At 43.8% G+C, this 17,500-nt stretch overlaps 1 protein-coding gene across 3 annotated transcripts in view; it reads right to left on the bottom strand.

The window, feature by feature from the left end:
* flnbl (filamin B, like) overlaps positions 1-17,500 on the bottom strand; it is a 59,245-nt gene that overhangs the window by 24,132 nt on the left and 17,613 nt on the right. For all 3 annotated transcript variants that reach the window (XM_068704492.1, XM_068704491.1, XM_068704493.1), the window contains exons 2-15: positions 13,925-14,034; positions 13,634-13,769; positions 13,405-13,502; positions 11,204-11,351; positions 10,462-10,580; positions 10,264-10,338; positions 9,928-10,090; positions 8,826-9,026; positions 8,596-8,733; positions 8,085-8,211; positions 5,940-6,076; positions 5,636-5,829; positions 5,369-5,482; positions 4,963-5,106 (exon numbers count right to left, since the gene is read on the bottom strand). In XM_068704492.1, coding sequence (XP_068560593.1) covers positions 4,963-5,106; positions 5,369-5,482; positions 5,636-5,829; positions 5,940-6,076; positions 8,085-8,211; positions 8,596-8,733; positions 8,826-9,026; positions 9,928-10,090; positions 10,264-10,338; positions 10,462-10,580; positions 11,204-11,351; positions 13,405-13,502; positions 13,634-13,769; positions 13,925-14,034 — 1,904 coding nt within the window. The remainder of the gene's footprint in view (positions 1-4,962; positions 5,107-5,368; positions 5,483-5,635; positions 5,830-5,939; positions 6,077-8,084; positions 8,212-8,595; positions 8,734-8,825; positions 9,027-9,927; positions 10,091-10,263; positions 10,339-10,461; positions 10,581-11,203; positions 11,352-13,404; positions 13,503-13,633; positions 13,770-13,924; positions 14,035-17,500) is intronic.

Genomic DNA, 17,500 nt, shown 5'->3' with positions numbered 1-17,500 from the left:
GAATAGATATTACGTCTCTAGGAGGCCCGGAAAGTTCCACGAGGCTTGTGGTACTTTGAACTTTAGATGCGTATTGTTTTGGAAGCTATTGTTTGTCAAAAGTGTTCAAAGTGAACAGATCTCCTTTAGTTTCTACTGCAGCAAAACGATTAAGCTATACAATGGTAGCTCACTTTCCAGCAGCAGCTTCAGAGGCTGCAATAAAGAACTGATAGTAGATTGTAAAACTACAAAGTCTTTTGCCTAAATAACAGTTTGTAAGAGTGATCAGCTCATAATAAATCAGAAAGCGCTCTAGGTTTTCTTTTATATTTGCTCAAGACACGTTCTGCAGCACACTGGCTGAAAAACACTCAGCAAGAGGTTAACTGTATAAAACAACAGGGGATTCAAGTCCAGACAAATCCTGGAGGGTGGAGTCAGTAAGCTAGTCTTACCCAAAAACATTAGAGATTGAGCTTTATCGTTAAACACAATTATACATAATTATCACTCACTTAACACACAGTTACACAATGTTTTCTGTACACATGTAGTGATATTTATGGTCAGTGTGGTGTGTGTATATTTAAAGTCATAGTGAGATCCTGATGGGCATTGTAGTCACTTATTTTTCTCACAAACAAAAAGGCACAAAAATAATTCCTCAAACAAAGAAAACCAAAAAGCTTTATGCAGTTTTTGGATGTAATTGTATCTACTTCTACATTTTCACTTTTGCCAAGTTTTAAACGAGTTTTAAAACTACTTCTATTTGCAACATATTGAGGATTATAAAATCTTAATTTCTGTAGTTAAACATAATATTGAACTGAAATTTGAAATACACCGTTTAGTGACTGGGAAAATAATAATGATATAACAATACTCTCAAAGAATAAAACAAAACAATGAGGTCATGCGAGTCAGCAAACTCTAAAGCAAATGAAGCAAACAACACAGTAAAACATTTCAATGTGACATCAGCATTTATTTTTAAACCAATCTAACTTCCACTTACGATTCAAGTGGATAGAAATGATGTTGAGGTTTTAGCACAGCTGAAGATTAAGGTGAGTTTCATTCAACAGGTTAGTTACAGATGCACTCTTGTTAGACAGAACAATGTAATCATTAAGAAACGCATGCATTGCATGGATGCATGCACAAACAGAAGAAAACCATTGACTAAATGAACCTTTGGAAAACATTCAGGAATGAAACTTTCCTCTAAAAGATTTTACTGTAAGAGTTACCCAATCATCATAACGTAATACACATTTTAAAAGTCAACCTACAGGAGTATAACCAAACTAGAACTCAGAGTGAGAAGCTTAGAAGTGTCGATCTGACTTTGTTTATCAGCCGTCTTCCAGGTTTGTGATTGAAGTTAAAGTTTGATCTGTGAACCTAACTTCAACCCGAGGATTCAAACACGGATGTGCTCATTGAAGATGTAGATTTGTGTACTTGTGGGTTTACAGGTGAGTAGCATGTAGCACGCTAGTCCCGACAACCCACCACGGTACCGTTCTGTTAGCGACCGGCTAATTTATCCGACCGGTTTGTTGAAGAGCTACTCGTACCATTGATTCCTGTTTCACAACTGACTGCAGGTCACGGTTCTTCTGAGGAACAGTTCATGCAGAGCAGGTTTACAGCACACATTCACATGTCAAAGTTGAGCTCAACAGTTTCACTGCGTCTTAAAACTTACTTTTAAACAAGCCCTTGTCATCAAAGGTAAATATTCTGTTTTCAATACAAAAGAACAAATAACAGAAAAAGTGCAGTTTTGAGCTGTTTTCCATCAGAGCCTTGATTTCTTATTGACAGTCGAGGTCAGGTCAGGTCTCCACCATGAACCTCGCTTCACCCTCCCACTTCTAATGAAAAGGTGTCCCGGCCGTGTGTTCCCAGCAGTGCTGAGTTTTTGGGTGTGACTGTTTACCTTCTATCCATCTACTGTATCAACATCAGAGTTGGAGAAAAGGCGCAGTCGGTGCCCGCAGGCGGCTGCAGCTCCCAACAAGCCTGCTGATTCATCACAAATACATCAGCTCTAATCTTCTGGAATAAAACGTTTTGGACGAGTACGAACTCCTCTGGACCGGTTGAAATGATGTGTGGACCAGTACATCAGGGCAACAAGACACACTAACATCTCGGTCTGTTGCAGAATGTTCTTTTTGTTTCTATGATTGATAAGGAAAGCGTTGAACAAATACTACGAAGCAGTGTTCGTATCAAACTTTCACTTCACAAAGTCTCTAAGAACTGCAACCGCTATCTTACAACTTTTGGACTTTGTACCTCCGACGTCTTTGCCAACTCCTGAGGTCTGTTGGCTTTGTCGTGAAATTCCAAACAGCACACAATCACATATCCAGACACATCTATGGCCAACTGAGACGTTTCTCATGAGAGCTATTTACCCTGCGGGTGAAACTATAAAAACCTTATACCAACAGGGAGACAGGAAGACAGCTGATAAAGTGAGAAACCTCACAGCGATAAGTACAAGGCAAACAAATCTCTCCAACTGTGATTAAAACTCAAATTAAAAAGGGAGGTTACAGTGCAAAGATGACTGGTTAGTGCTCTCAACTGATGAAAACCTCTTCACTCTGTTTTATATCAACAGGTCTCGGAGTAGACTTGCATTAAATATCTTCAATCATCATAAATGAGGACATAATAAGGAGCTCAATGAGGTTTCATTGTTCAGTAAGAACTTTTCAAATACAGGGTGTTTTTACTTCATGAGTTACACATTTGAAGTCAAAAGGTTTTCATTCAAAGTCACATGCTGTGAAGACGACAGCAGAGCTTCACTCATCTGAACCTCTCACGCTTAAAACATGAAAATTAAAGTTTGTGCTTTCCATGTTTCACCAGCTTCACCCGGAGGTTAGCTTGGTCACACTCAGGCAGGTTTTAATGCAACCCGAGCAGCAACAAGGCCGTGATGTCTCACTGGCTTGGTTGGATGGGACAAACAAGGCGGAGCTAGTGTTGCTGGGAAAGTTGTTTTCAACATTTGGGCAAATAGCTAGGGCTGAATCAGATTCAAATGTGGTTGTTCAGTACTAGACTTTTTTCATTTAGACTATCTGGCAATCAGAAAATGTCTTGGGAGAACGTTTGGGGGTTTTGGGGTGAAGCTCTCCTCACCCAGAAGTCTCTGATCCCGGCTTTAGAGCGTCTCGTTTAACAGGCTTTGTGGGCGATTCTTTTGCAGTTTCATCACCATTCTAATCCATAGCTTTAGCGAGCGTGCTCGCCCTGCTAGAATATTAAAATAAAATGCAACGCGCACTGACTTTCACAAAAACTTAAGTGTCAGATTAAGTAGATGTTGTTTAGTATATACATGGATAGATTTAGTACTAGCGCTTCATTTCATTTCCCTCTCTGAATTGTTGCAAATGAAATGCCAAAAGCTTTTCACTGGTTTGTATCTTGATGAGGTTCAGATGAGTGAAGTGAAAAAATGTTAAAAAACACAACGAACAAAGCGGGTTACAGTGCATGGACGGTGGTTACAGTGCAGAAAAGACTGGTTAGTGCATGTGGTGGTTAAATCATCGTCAGTAAAATCTACATAAAAACAACTTCAGTTAGATTTAACTCGTTATGATCATGATAAAGTTATGATTAGTGAGGATGTGGAAAACAAACCAAAGGTCGTTACAGTGCATAGACAGAAGTTACAGTGTGGGTAATGAACTACGATTACATATAAAATATGAAAAATACAATAGGATTTGTTCAACACATACGTTGCAATTAAAATATTTGATAATATAGTGGACATTAGTGATGGGCATGGTTCTTAAAAACAAAGCATTGTTGTGTGTAAATGACATGTTTCATATCAGGAATGGTTTCAAATCAAAGTTTGCGGTTCAGAGATTCAGGAAAAAACTAAGAAATCTTCAGATGTTAAGTCTCTTTGGCACATAAACAGCTGAGCAAACTATATGAGCTGCAGACAAGGGAGTATATGGTGAAAGCTAGTTAATCAGCCTGTTAATATTGATACTGTTTGAAAGAATACGGAGCTGGAGGTGTGTTTGGCCTAGCTTAGCATGAAGACAGTAAACAGGATGGAGACCGCTAGCATAGCTGCGCCTACAGTTAAAACACACCTACCAACATCTCTAAGGCTCACCAATTAAAACACCGTATCTTTGCACTTAGGATATGGTTAGCCTAGCTTAGCATAAAGACTGGCAACAGCTGGGAAAAAAAAACACCTGACTTCAGCTCACTTTACACACACACACACACACACACACACACACACACACGATGTTGATCTGTTCATCCAACAAAAAGGCTGATTTCCCAAAATGTGTAAGTATTGCTGTAAGATAACGGAGCTAACTCTTGATTAGAGATGGGACATTTCACTACGCTGTCTGTGATGGAGACACATTCATTCATTCATTCATTCACTTACTGATTTTAAATGAGTTCTTGCACATAAAAAGACACCTTTGGTTGTTCTAATATTTTCCATCACGCTCAATTCTGGAGTCATTAAAACCTTCATTATGCAATATTTTAGACATCGTCTACATCTTTTTGTATTTTTGTTCCAGTAGTTTTCTCTTAAAGTATCTAAAGTTGAAGGAGTTTTCTCACCAGCACATATTTCAATAGAGTTGTTTACAATAAGAAAGTACTTCTGTGATGTGTTCCTGTGCAGCTGAACTAGGAGCTGTACCTCTCCTCGGTGTACGTGATGATGATCAGAGGCTTCTTTTTCATTTTACTGTCGCCATCTTTACATTCTGACTGCAGCGTCTTAAAGCTTTCCTCTCGAACGACCGACTCCGACTGGACGACTTTGACGCACTCGGCCTTAACTAAAGCTTCTGACTGGACGGCTTTAGCGCGTCCTGCCTCAACCGGATCCTCTGGTTTGGACGGGACGGCGCTTCCTGTTTTAACAGGGAGCTGTGATCGGCTGCTTACCCTGAAGGGGCTGTTGGGGACGCTGACTCCTCCCCAGGTGACGGCCACGGTGTGTTTGAGAGAGGAGGTGGGCGTGTAGGAGCAGGAGTAGAGCCCATCACCTTTACTCCTCACCTTCACCTCCACAGGAAGTCCCTCTGCGTCCTGACAGAAAGACAGACAGGAAGACAGACAAGAAGACAGACAGACAGACAGACAAGATGGTCAAAGCTTCCTCAAATAGAAACTAAAGTCCAAACATGTAGCTGCATAAAAATTAGACAAAAAACTCTCACAATTGTACTTGTAGTGACAGAAAGCTGTAAAAACACACAAGATGTCATGAAACGTGTGGCTGTGAGTGTCGACACGCTCGTCATTAAACCTTGAGGTGGTTGTGTCTGCGTTGATGATTTATGCGTCTTACCTGAGCCGTGATCTTCAGAGGTCCTTTCCCAGCATCCTTAGCGCTGACAGTGAACTCGGCAGGTTGGCTGACCAGGCAGCCGGTCTTCTCCAGCCCCGGACCGAACGCCTGAACCTACAACCACAAAACCAAAACTGACTATTAGAGATTATTGATCATTATTATCGGGTGCAAGTCCAGCCATATTTAATGGGTCGGCATTGAGTGAAATAAAAAACAATCGCAGCGTTACTGGCCGACATCCTGTTTCTTTTGTATCTCACTGACCTTCTCCGGGTCACTGCTGTTGTTGTCGGGGACAATGTGAGCCATGAAGGGGCTGTGTTCGATGTCCTCCTCGTCACAGGTCACGTGGACGGCGTATTCTCCGGCCTCCATCGGCCAGTAACGGACATCGCATGAGCCGTCGTTCTGGTCCTCGCACTCGATTTTAGCCTGAGAAGGTCCCTCAATGGCAAAACCTGAAGACGCCGCAGGTTCGGATTAGATAGAAAGGTGAAGAGGGCATTTAATCCGATCTGATTCCAGTTTAAAATCCTAATACAAAGTAGTAAACCAAAAATAAACCCACCAAGAACTCCGACATCAGTGCCGACAGACTCCACCACGAAGGTGGCAGGTTTACCCGCAATGCCTCCCTCCAGGCCAGGACCCCAGGCCCTGATCTGCTGAGGCCCCGCCTCCCGACCCACCGACACCTCGAATGGACTGAAAAAGAGAGCAGGACTGTCAGAACGAGTAAAACCACACAATTCACTGCTCTGTGGTAATAACACATGTATAGTGACTCTGTGTGTGTGTGTGTGTGTGTGTGTGTGTGTGTGTGTGTGTGTGTGTGTGTGTGTGTGTGTGTGTATATATAGAGGGAGTAAGACCGCACACTGCATGAGGTCATCCTTGAGGCTGTCAACACACACAAACACACAATTCAACAACCTCAGTGCCTCACAGAGCTGTAATCCAACCTTCAGTCGTTACTGGCTCTGTGTGTGTGTGTGTGTGTGTGTGTGTGTGTGTGTGTGTAGGTGTGTGTGTAGGTGTGTGTGTGTGTGTGTGTAGGTGTGTGTGTAGGTGTGTGTGTGTTCAGATGGAAACTAGCTTCACGCTAAATAAAACTGTCTGTTGGGATTTACTGTCTTCATTCAGACGACCTTTGCTTTTTTTCCTTTTTTTTCCTTTTACCTTCAATTTTGTCTTTGTTTTCTTTTTCAAAAGTTTTCCACTAAATACTCTTCCTACCACTACTTCTAATAATAGTAACACCCGTGTAATTATTCATAATGTAATTATTAGTTATTCACACAGATATTTCTGCTCAGCGTTGGTTCTAAAGCTGCACTTTAACTGGCGTCAGCTCATCGCTTCCTTTCCAGCAGCCTAACGGGCTGTTTAAGCTCCCGGGTCTGAAAGCAGCTCAGCCTCATCTGTGATTCCAGCCCTCTGATTCAAATGATCTGTAATGTATGAAGCACTGAGGTCAGCGGGTCACCTGCTGACAGTCTGGACAGTTAACATCACCACATCTGGACCCAAGAGAGAGAAACAGCTGAACGCTATCCAGGCTAAAGGATCAGAAACCGCTTCTACGAATAGGTCAAAATACCCTCTTTTGTAAAATAAAAGAAAAATTGCACAAAAAGTAATTTAAAATCTAAATTTCAGTTGGAATTTAAAAGAGTCACTTTTGCCAACTTTTATGTAAACATCCAATCTGTGTTGATGGTAAATGTATTAAATTGAAGCAATACCTTCATCAGTGCATTCTACAATGACGCAGAAACCAGAGTTCTCCTGCTTGGCAGCCGTGCCTGCAGTGCCTACATGTACCAGGATGCATTGCCACATCCTCTTGAACTGCTAATGCAGCCTCAGACTCTAACCGCTGCGTTTCTCAAATTCGGGGAAGACATGTTCGCTGTTGAAAACGTAACTAGCTTGCATAACAAGCAAAGAGAATGAAGGTGTTCTAGATCTACCACATTTAACATCAACACTGGTGAACTGTCCCTGGAACACATGAAGATCTTCAGTGATCTGACTTCTCATTGCTGCGGTGATGTCGAGGTGTACTGGAGGACCCAGTGACATCACTGAGAGTGTAGCTACAGGTGCAACGGAGCTTAATTCTGACCACACCCATCAATGACGACGTTCACATGCTCACAAGTATCCTGGTTTTGATTTGGTCATCATATTCAGGATATTATGTTTACGCGGAACATGAGAAGCCTGATTATTTGTCTCCCTGGACAGAAGATCATAACAGTGCTCAGGTTTCTGATCACGTGTTTGCAGTTGAGACTTGATTTCTCACCATCTCAGCTGTTATGTTCTGCACCAACAAAGCGTGCTCGGAAACCAAGTGTTTGCCTGACGCACATGATCCTGGTTTCTGTTGGAGCGCTGCAGGTAGCAGATGCAGGTTTCTAAAAGCAGAACTAAAACCGGTTCCCTCTCCGTCCGAAAGTGTTTTCTGTTCGCTACATTAGCCGAATGATCCCACAGTCAGTGCTAGATGAAACAAAACAGACACCTGCTCACGGACAGCTCACGGACAGCTTCCTCACAAGTGAGTTGAAACTCACACAATCTGCTCTACAGAGAACACGAGGCCCACACTTACAGTCTTCATTCCCTGCAGATCCAACCATTCAGATCAGATGAGGTAATGTGCTGAGGTCATTCTCTGAACACACACACACAAAATGCAGCTCACCTCTTCGGGATGTGTTGCCCCCCCCAGGTGATGGAGACGGTGTGTTTGCCGGGACTGTTGGGATAATACTCATAGCAGAACACGCCGTCCTGACTGGAGATCTGCTTCACCGGCTCCTCGATGCCTTCTGAACGAAGACACACACACACACACACACACACACACACACACACACACACACACACACACACACACACACACACACACACACACACACACACACACACACACACACACACACACACAAAACTGAGTAATCAGAAATTAAATCCGAGTTAAGAGAACATCCTGACATTTTGAAAAGTATCAGTCTAAACAAGCTTCTTTATCGGCCGTAGTTGCCATGAATCTCTGGACTAAAGTGGTGGAACGATGGACCGATGGACCGATCTAAATCTAAATCTCCCATGATTCCCCTGCGACTTCTCTCAATGAGGTTTTCGTACTTCGGGAACAGGACTCGGGAGCTCCAGTTTCACTTTGTGTCTCTTTAAAAGTGAGCGGTACTCACTGGGTCCTTTGATGAGCACCTTCAGGTCTCCGCTGCCGGCGTTTCTGGTGTCCACCTTGAAGTCACCGACCTGCTTCACCCTCATCCCCGACGGCTGGAGGCCGCGACCCGTCGCCCTGCACGCCCCCGGCACGCACGCTGCAAAAACATGTACGGTAAGGGTGATGAGATTGTTACGGTGCATTTGATTATGTGTATTTATTGTAAAGGGTGAAGTTGAAAGGACTCACCAGGCCCCACGTCCACGGCGAAAGGGCTCCTGGGGATCCCCACCCCTCCGAAGGTGACGGTGACAGAGTGCGGGCCGGCCTGGGTGGGCCGGTAGGTGCAGCGATATGTGCTGTCGCCCTTGTCCTCCATCATCGCCTCCACAACGTTCTGGCGCCCCTGAGGGTCTCTGATCACGGCCGTCACGTCTCCTGTACCGGCTCCTACAGAGAAACTAACAGGTCAGGCTCTGACTTCAACTTCACAAAGCATCCCCTGCTTTATGGTCTGTTTGACTCTACATGGACCATCATTTATTGAATGAACATCATGCTGTATTGAAGAATTATACAGAGAGAATGCAATTTTTAAGGCACTTCTGCATTGGCTTCACTCTTCACACCTCGAGGTTGCCGCCTGGGTGTAACCGTTCTGTTATTGCATCACCGTTACTAACCCCAGTAATGCTCCATTACTTAGGCGACTTGCCTCGTCTTACCATAAGTTTGATGGAGGCTTGATATCAGTTTGGTCTCTATGGGTTGGGTGGAGAAACCGGTTCAGGAAATATTAGCTTGGCATGACGACTGAAAGTCCCAAAATAGAAGAAATGGGACTCCCGCTAACCCCAACGTTGTCTTACATGTTGCATCGTCTGAGTCGCCTGGCTAACAGCCTAACTTAATAAATCACATGCTTTTATTCAGAGTTGGCGGTTTGTGTAAACGCTGCAGCTTCACTGTGAGGTCATGACTTCAGAAGTGCCGACGGTCAGTAAATCTCTCCAAACTGGAGGGCAGAGGCATTTAAGTCGTTCAACGACGAAGCTGGGCTGAGCAACGACGAATGTAACAAAGACCTTTTGCTGTTTAGTAGCTAAAGAACACCAGGACCACTTCTATGAGTGACTTGCCAAACATTCTTCCTGACAAGCTGATGCATGTCAAGATGCCTCCGGTAGGAATGCTTACTTGAAAACAAAGGGCGTGGGGGTGTTTTCAGGCAAGTCATTGTTACACAACCAGGCTACACTCTGATAGGTGGTTCACAGTCTGTGACATCACATCCTGTCTCGGGGCTGAGTGGGGACACCTTTTCATTGGACCGAAGGCCAACGTTTCTGACCTGCAGTGTAGATGTCAAAGCAGGTGGGGTTGTTGGCGACGTTGCCCACAGGTTCGATTCCCGGGCCTTTCACCGTGACCTTGGAGGCGTCGCCCAACGCCTTGTCCACGTTCACCTCAAACGGACTTTTGGGAATCGGCTGGCCTGCAAACATCACCGTCACCTAGGAAACAAAAACTACAATTACCCAGAAACATCGGCAGGTCTGATGATTATCATAAAACTTACTGTTAATTAGGAGAATTTCACTGGAAATGGAAAATACATCATGAGCATAATGCATTTAAATAATTGTATTCATTTTGACACGTTTACAGGAAGAAGAGTGACGCTCACCTGGTGAGGTCCCACGACTTTAGGAACGTAGGTGACGCTGAATGTCTTCTTGCCCTCATTAGGCTCCGCCTTCAGCTGATCGACACGCAAACGCACAGACGGACGTGTCAGAGTTCAATATAGAAATATAATATCACAGCAGGTTTGTCATTAAACAGGTGAGGGGGGGCAGAGGAAGAGGAGGATCTGGGGGCGTACCTCCTCTCTGGTCCCGTCTGGATGATCCAGGTAGATGGTCACCTGACCCTGACCGGCACTGAACGTGTCCACTGTGAAGACAGCAGGACGCAGCACTCTGTTCCCCGTCGGTTCAATACCTGCAGAAGAAGAACATCAACAGATAGTCAGGTATGAATGTTATCGATGACTTCAAAGGACAGCTGCAACTAGCTGCAGATGTAAAATAATGACATTATAGAAAACACTGACAGGAATAGAATGAAACAAACAATAAAAAGCACAAAATGTGATTTTTTTTTTCTTAAATTCACCACAAAAATTCAGTTCTTTCCTTTCTAGAAGAGCATATTGAAACTCTTATTGGTGCCTCTTATTATTCTCATCGAGATATTTTTTTCCTTTATTTTACATGTGCTTGTACACAGAATGTTCTTTCTTTCTTTCTTTCTTTCTTTGCAAATTTAGTATTGTGTGTGTTTGTGTCAGATAGGAGCGTAGTCCTTTGTTCAGACTAACAGCTGCTTACTTCCTCACATTGTCAAACAAACAATGTTCCCGTTAGCAGACACACACTGTGGGGGGGAACTGATCACAAACACAGAAGCTCTTCAAAGCTCATCAAATCAACAACCGGTCTAAAGACAATGACGAGTGAGCAGAATGTGTCCAAAAATGTCTGATAACGTTTTTGTTTGTTGTACCTCGTCATCATTTGATGCTCTCTGTGTGTGTGTGTGTGTGTGAGAGAGTGTGTGTGTACCTGGTCCGTATGCTCGGGCCTTCTTGGGGTTGAGTTTGGGTTTGAGTGGAGCTCCTGGCTTCAGTTTGGCTTTGGGGAACTGAGACAGGTAGGTCATCACTGACTGTTCGTCCGCACTGGGATCAATGATCTCCTCCGGAGCCATCACCTACACACACACACACACACACACACACACACACACACACACACACACACACACACACACACACACACACACACACACACACACACACACACACACACACACACACACACACACACACACACACACACACACACACACACACACACACACACACACACAGTAAATAAATCAGTTTTATACTTTAGTGAACGTGGCTCTTCTGGTTTCAGGTGTTAAACAAGATTTTTGAAACCTGGTTTCAGGGATTTGTTCCCATTCAGCCACAAGCATCAGTGAGGTCCAACACTGATGCTGGGGGATCAGGTTTGGCTCACAGTCTGCGTTCCAGTTCAACCCTCTGTGCTGACCAGTCAAGTTCTTCCACACCAAACTGGGAAAAACATCCATTTATGGAGCTGGCTTTGTGTTCGGGGGGGTATCGACACGTTAAAAAACAGGAAACGGTCCTCACCGAACTGCTGCAGCAGAGTTAGAACACTATTGTCTAAAATATCCCTGTATGCTGTCTCATTAAGATTTCCATTCACTGGAACAAAGGAGCCCAGACCAGTAAAAACAGACCCGCTATGAGGACTGGGATGTCCTGAACTCTGAGTCACACCGGCTTCATTAAACAGTCACCGCTCCTTTCTTTTCCGCTCACGTCATGTTCCAACATTTTCCCCCTTAAGTCATTCTGCTTCGCTCAGCAAACTCTACCCTCGACTGGGACGAACTAGTGTTCCAGCAGACAAAAGGTGGTCTAAGTTAACGTCATGGGTGTGACGGTGAAGTTGGTCAGCTATGTTGTTTCTGGAGGAGACTTCCTGTGGGTGTCACCTGACTGACAGGAAGCAGAGCATAACGTAAGTCAGCCATGACACAGAACCAGTCGACTGAAAGGGAGCGTTCATAATCATAGTAAAAAAATCAGCTCTCATATCTGCAGAGAAACTATTAAAAATAACAAGAAAGACCTTTTAAAATGATTCAAAAGTGACAGAAGTTACTAGTTATTTAGTTGCATAAGTCATTAAAGTACATTTCCTTTTCAGCTCGAGTTGCTTCCTCTCGGCTTCAAACTAAAGTGTGTAAAAATACAAACTGTGGTTCGGTGAGTTTCCTCTGCTGTGACTTCTGTTCTCTATTGGGCTGCGTGATGAAGAGTAAAATGTGACGAAGCAACCGTCGCTGCATCCGTACGAATCTATTAGACGTTAGCATTGTTAGCAGTCCAGGCTACAATGAACACAAAGCGTGTGCATCGTCAAAAGCCCTCAGAGACGCCTCCTTCCTTTGTATTTATCCGACACTAGCTTTTCATTATGCTAACGGGTCTCCTAGCGTCTTAGCTCCTCCCAGCAAACCTCGGTTCTATAGCATCTTAATACAACTTAAGTCGCTTCAAACTTTGTGCCATAGATGGAGGCGCTGCATCTACACCTCACTCCACTGATAAAAGACGACCACTTATGACACACCTGTGTTTCCTCTTTCTAAGCTCCTCTAGAAGCCTCCTTGTCTCCTCGAGGTGCATTTAAGGGATTGGAAGATCCTCCATGGTGGCGGAAGGAGAATTTATTTTCCTTTTATTTAATAGCTCATAAAATGAAACATTTAACAATATAAATAATATAATTTGTAAGGGAGGCCAAAAGCCTTATAGCCTTATCACAGGTCGAATAAACCGAACAATCAAATAAAACTAAACTGAATACTTTCAGAGCAAGAAATCATTTCTTCAAGTATTTCCAGCTGACAGGAGGAGAGAGGACGCGAGGAAGCACGAGTTGGCATAATAAAAAAAAGCCCCGTTTGGGGAAGAAGGGCTTTTATTGTGAAGGAGCTGCAAGGACACAACATACGGGAGGCCTTTGACTGCACAGCATGCTGAGAAGTTCAGTAAATAAAATCTATATTTGCTTTACTTTGTATTTTTGATGTTTCTGATATCATAACTTCTAACCCAACAAAAAACTTTACTGAGATAATAATAATACCAGTAAAGCTTTAAATAAAGGTTAAAGGTCACACTGAAGAAGCAGATGTGGAACAGAGTCAGAGGGAATCTAACCTGCGGGATGCCCAGCCAGTCATCAGCCAGCCGCATGGCCTCGGTGGCGTTCTCCACCGGTTTCACTGGATCCCAGGTCTCCCAGTCCGGACACAGACCTGCAAACGACACACAGCAACAGAGTGAACCACAACAGGAAAAGACAAAACTAGTTACACACACACACACACACACACACACACACACACACACACACACACACACACACACACACACACACACACAGTACCTGGTGCACAGCTGTCCACCAGTGCTCCCAGTGCCTTGCCGTTCCTCCAGTCGTGGCTGAAGTTGTTGATCGGCACATCGGGGAGTTTGTGTTGGATCCAGCCCAGCAGACGCTGCTTCGGTGTTTTTGACTCCGGCTGCAGAAACCAGAACCAGCGTACGTCAGTCATTTAAGTATTTGTGCAGCAACTGGTTGTTGTCTTTTTAATCTTCAGTTTTTTTTAATCACTTAATGCCAATTTTTGTCAGAAGTCACGAGCTGAACACAAGTTAATAAAACCTGGATCGTTACCTTTTCTTCCTCGCCCTCCCAGATTGGCATGGAGATGGAGTAGTGCAGAATCAGAGTCCAGACCAGACCCAGGATCAGCTTCAGGTTCCCATCCACGATGGCTTTAGAGTCTGACGGAGAGAAACAGACAGACCTGAGGTCAGATTCAAGTTTCTAAGAATTAAAAAAAACTGCTGTTTGTTGGTTCTCCTGTGACACTGCATCTACACCACCAACTCCCAGACCAGAACTTGAGAGACCGGTTCCAGCGAGGAGGGTCTGATGACGTAACTTTAACAATAAAACCCAACATGATGTTCTTTAAAGTCTCGCTAAGCTGATTTTACAACCATATTGAAATTAAAAGAAATCAACGACCCTAGAAGGTTGAAAAACTGGAATAAAATTAAATTCAACAAGACACCAGAGGTATAGGGAGAGGAAGAAGATACAAAGTCGAGATATAAATTAAAGTTAGATTCTGACTATTAGATTTCCGTTGTGTTCTCTTTGATAGCGGTAATAGCAGGAGTTGTCTGTGTGACGTCAAGTCAGTTTTTCTTTAGATTTGTTTTTGAAGTTTAATCGTCTGTAGTTTTTGTTCTTTTCATTCTATGTTCAGCCATAGTAACGGTGCACCCCTTCACAGACGTGAGAAGTGAGCTGAAGCTCCGCCTACCGTCTCTGGCAGCCCAACCACTGTTAACTGTGCCGCTTGTGATTGTTTCACACTCATAACACTGTAAATAGAAGGGCCTTCATCAGGGGGCCATAAGCTCAATCACCATTGTGTTACCGTGACCTCATAGAGATAGTGAGCCAAAATCTTTGAGATTACTTTAACACTTTCTTTTTTCAGTTCCTACAGTCTGTAAAGTTTAACTGCCGACACCACAGCTTCAATCTACAGTCCCCCCCCCCACCAAACACTGAGCGCAGATCTGAAAACAAACCTGCTGATGTCCAGGTTTAGCTTTCTTTTAGCAGAGCAGAACAGAGTGCTGCAGGGTAACGTTACTCATTAATCAGACCTCACTGTACCAGCTGGTACCTACCACACCCACACCCACACCCACACACACTTCAGAGTTAAGCAGACAAAACATTCCAGTCAATTGTAATCCCTCAGTCTACATTTTTCTCTCCTATAATAACAAAGTATGTATTAAAGGAAAACTCTGACGTTTATGATAATTCAATTTGCTTATCTGCTGTCTTTAGTTTCACAGTTGGTTGAGACACGAGGTCCGGGTGAAACGTGTCAAAGACACAATTAAATCAGATATTATGAGACTGTTTTCTTGTAGTTAGAACTTGTATGAGGTGGAGGAATGAGGTGTTTCATCTCTGTGTCCGATCAGAAAGCTCAGGACCGAGCTTCACACAAAGACTGGAAGCAGAGAGAGAAACTTTACAACATGCCTCATTCACCCAGCAACAGTCAAGATAAAAGAAAACAGGGATTTATTATTTTTATACAACTCACTTGTTTAAGTTATATACTTAGGGCTCGGCTGCTTTGAGTGACAGGTCGTTGCCATAAAACAATCAATAAAAAAGGTTTTTCAAACGTTGTGAATCACTGCAACCACGAGAGGTCCTCGAGCATCCAGTCATGAAATAGAACAAACACACATCAGGCCGATGGGTCCAGTAGAATGCGAGATTTGCTTCGGACAGACGGACAGATGCACACACACAGCGCTCACACTCAACCGAACGCATGATCTCCCCTCACGCTTGGGAGTAGATCATGAAACACTATAATCAGCAGCCACGTCCGTCACACGCGTCTTTGTACGTTTCATTGGAATTAAAGCCGGACAGAAGCACTTATCAGTACATCAGTACACAATCACACCGGAGCCTCCATAGTTACCCTCCATAGTTACCAAATATATTTATCTCTGCTTCATTAAGCAACAGCAAACTGACTTTCAACACTGTGTGCAGACATGCATTGTGTCCTACAGAGAGTGTGTGTGTGTGTGTGTGTGTGTGTGTGTGTGTGTGTGAAACCCCTTTGATCCACCTGGTGAATCTGCAGCTCAGCTTCGCTGTCAGCAGACCAGCTGTGGTCCAAACATGTTTCAGCAACCTCGGGTTTAGGTGGAGCTCTGGGAGAGTGCTGCCTCACCCACGGGTGACACAACACTGATAATGACGGAGTATATTCTTCAACACACACACACACACACACACACACACACACACACACACACACACACACACACACACACACACACACACACACACACACACACACACACACACACACACACACACACAGGAGAGGTTGCCACATCCTGCTTTCTACATTCCTAATCTCTGTTTTTCCAGACTCAACACACTCATTTATCTCTTTGTATTTCTGTCTTTTTCTCTTTGTCTATTTCGACTCTTTCACTCTCTCCACCCGCCTGTTTTCTTTGGTTGTTTTTTTTTCACGTCTCCTTTCTCACACACACACACCTCTTTCTAACTTCCTTTCCTTTTTCCCTCCAAGGTTGAGCTGCCACACCTGTGTGAGAGTGTGAGTGTGTCACACACTCCGCCTCTGCAGCAAACATCCTGTCATTGAGCAGCGGCCTTTACCCTCTGAACACACACACACACACACACACACACACACACACACACACACACACACACACACACACACACACACACACACACACACACACACACACACACACACACACACACACACACACACACACACACCATTAAAGTTCTGACGTGTTGTTTAGTTAACGCACAATAAAGAGATCACAGCGGTCGTTCTTTTATCTAATTGGTTCTTTTTATTGCACCTTTAAGCTTTCTTGGCTTGTGGCCCATTAAAACAATTTCTATTTTTGGCTCATTGTCACCCGTTGCATGACCTTATGGCTTCAGACCAGGTCAAACAATGAGGCCCCCCCCCTGACCTCGGGGTGAGGACAGGGGGTCCCATGAAAACTTTGAGTGGTCTAAAGTAGGCTTTAAAAAATAAAAAAAGTTATTTATTGTTGTTTATTAATACAAAATGATTAATGGGTGGACGTCGTCACCGTGACGTCACCCATTGGTTTGTGAACTGTGGTTTTGAAGCCTGTCGAGTTTGACATTTTGTCCGACGCCATCTTGGATTTTTGCAACGGAAGGAGTCGGGAGTGACGATTGAAACTCTGAATACGTCTCTGACTCTAAATGGAGCATAATGTACTAAATGAACATCATGCTGTATTGAAGAAGACTGTAAACTAGAGATTGAGACCATAAACTCATGTTTACAATGTTTACTGAGGGAATAAATCAAGAGAGAAGTAGAGTCATTTTAGACTAGACTTCTATACAACCAGAGGAGTCGCTCAGCTGAACACTGATCGGTCACAGAATGAAAGTTTAAGACACTTTTGCATCGGTTCAACTTTTCAGAACCGGAGGTTGCCGCCTGATTCAAACACAACCTATAGAGCAGAACTACAATCTTGTTTCGTATACTTTTCTATGCTGTCAACAGTTCATGACGGGTCAGATCTATTTCGGGGCTCCTTGGGGATCCGAGGCCGGGTTTGGGAACCAATGCTTTAGTGCCATCCAGCCATGTTGTTT

Source organism: Cebidichthys violaceus, unplaced genomic scaffold, assembly GCF_023349555.1.
Source record: "Cebidichthys violaceus isolate CVI_PGR_0920_01 unplaced genomic scaffold, fCebVio1.0.p SCAF_93, whole genome shotgun sequence".
NCBI lineage: Eukaryota > Metazoa > Chordata > Actinopteri > Perciformes > Stichaeidae > Cebidichthys > Cebidichthys violaceus.
Note: the sequence above shows the minus strand (reverse complement) of the source record. Positions and strands in the feature narration are given on the sequence as shown.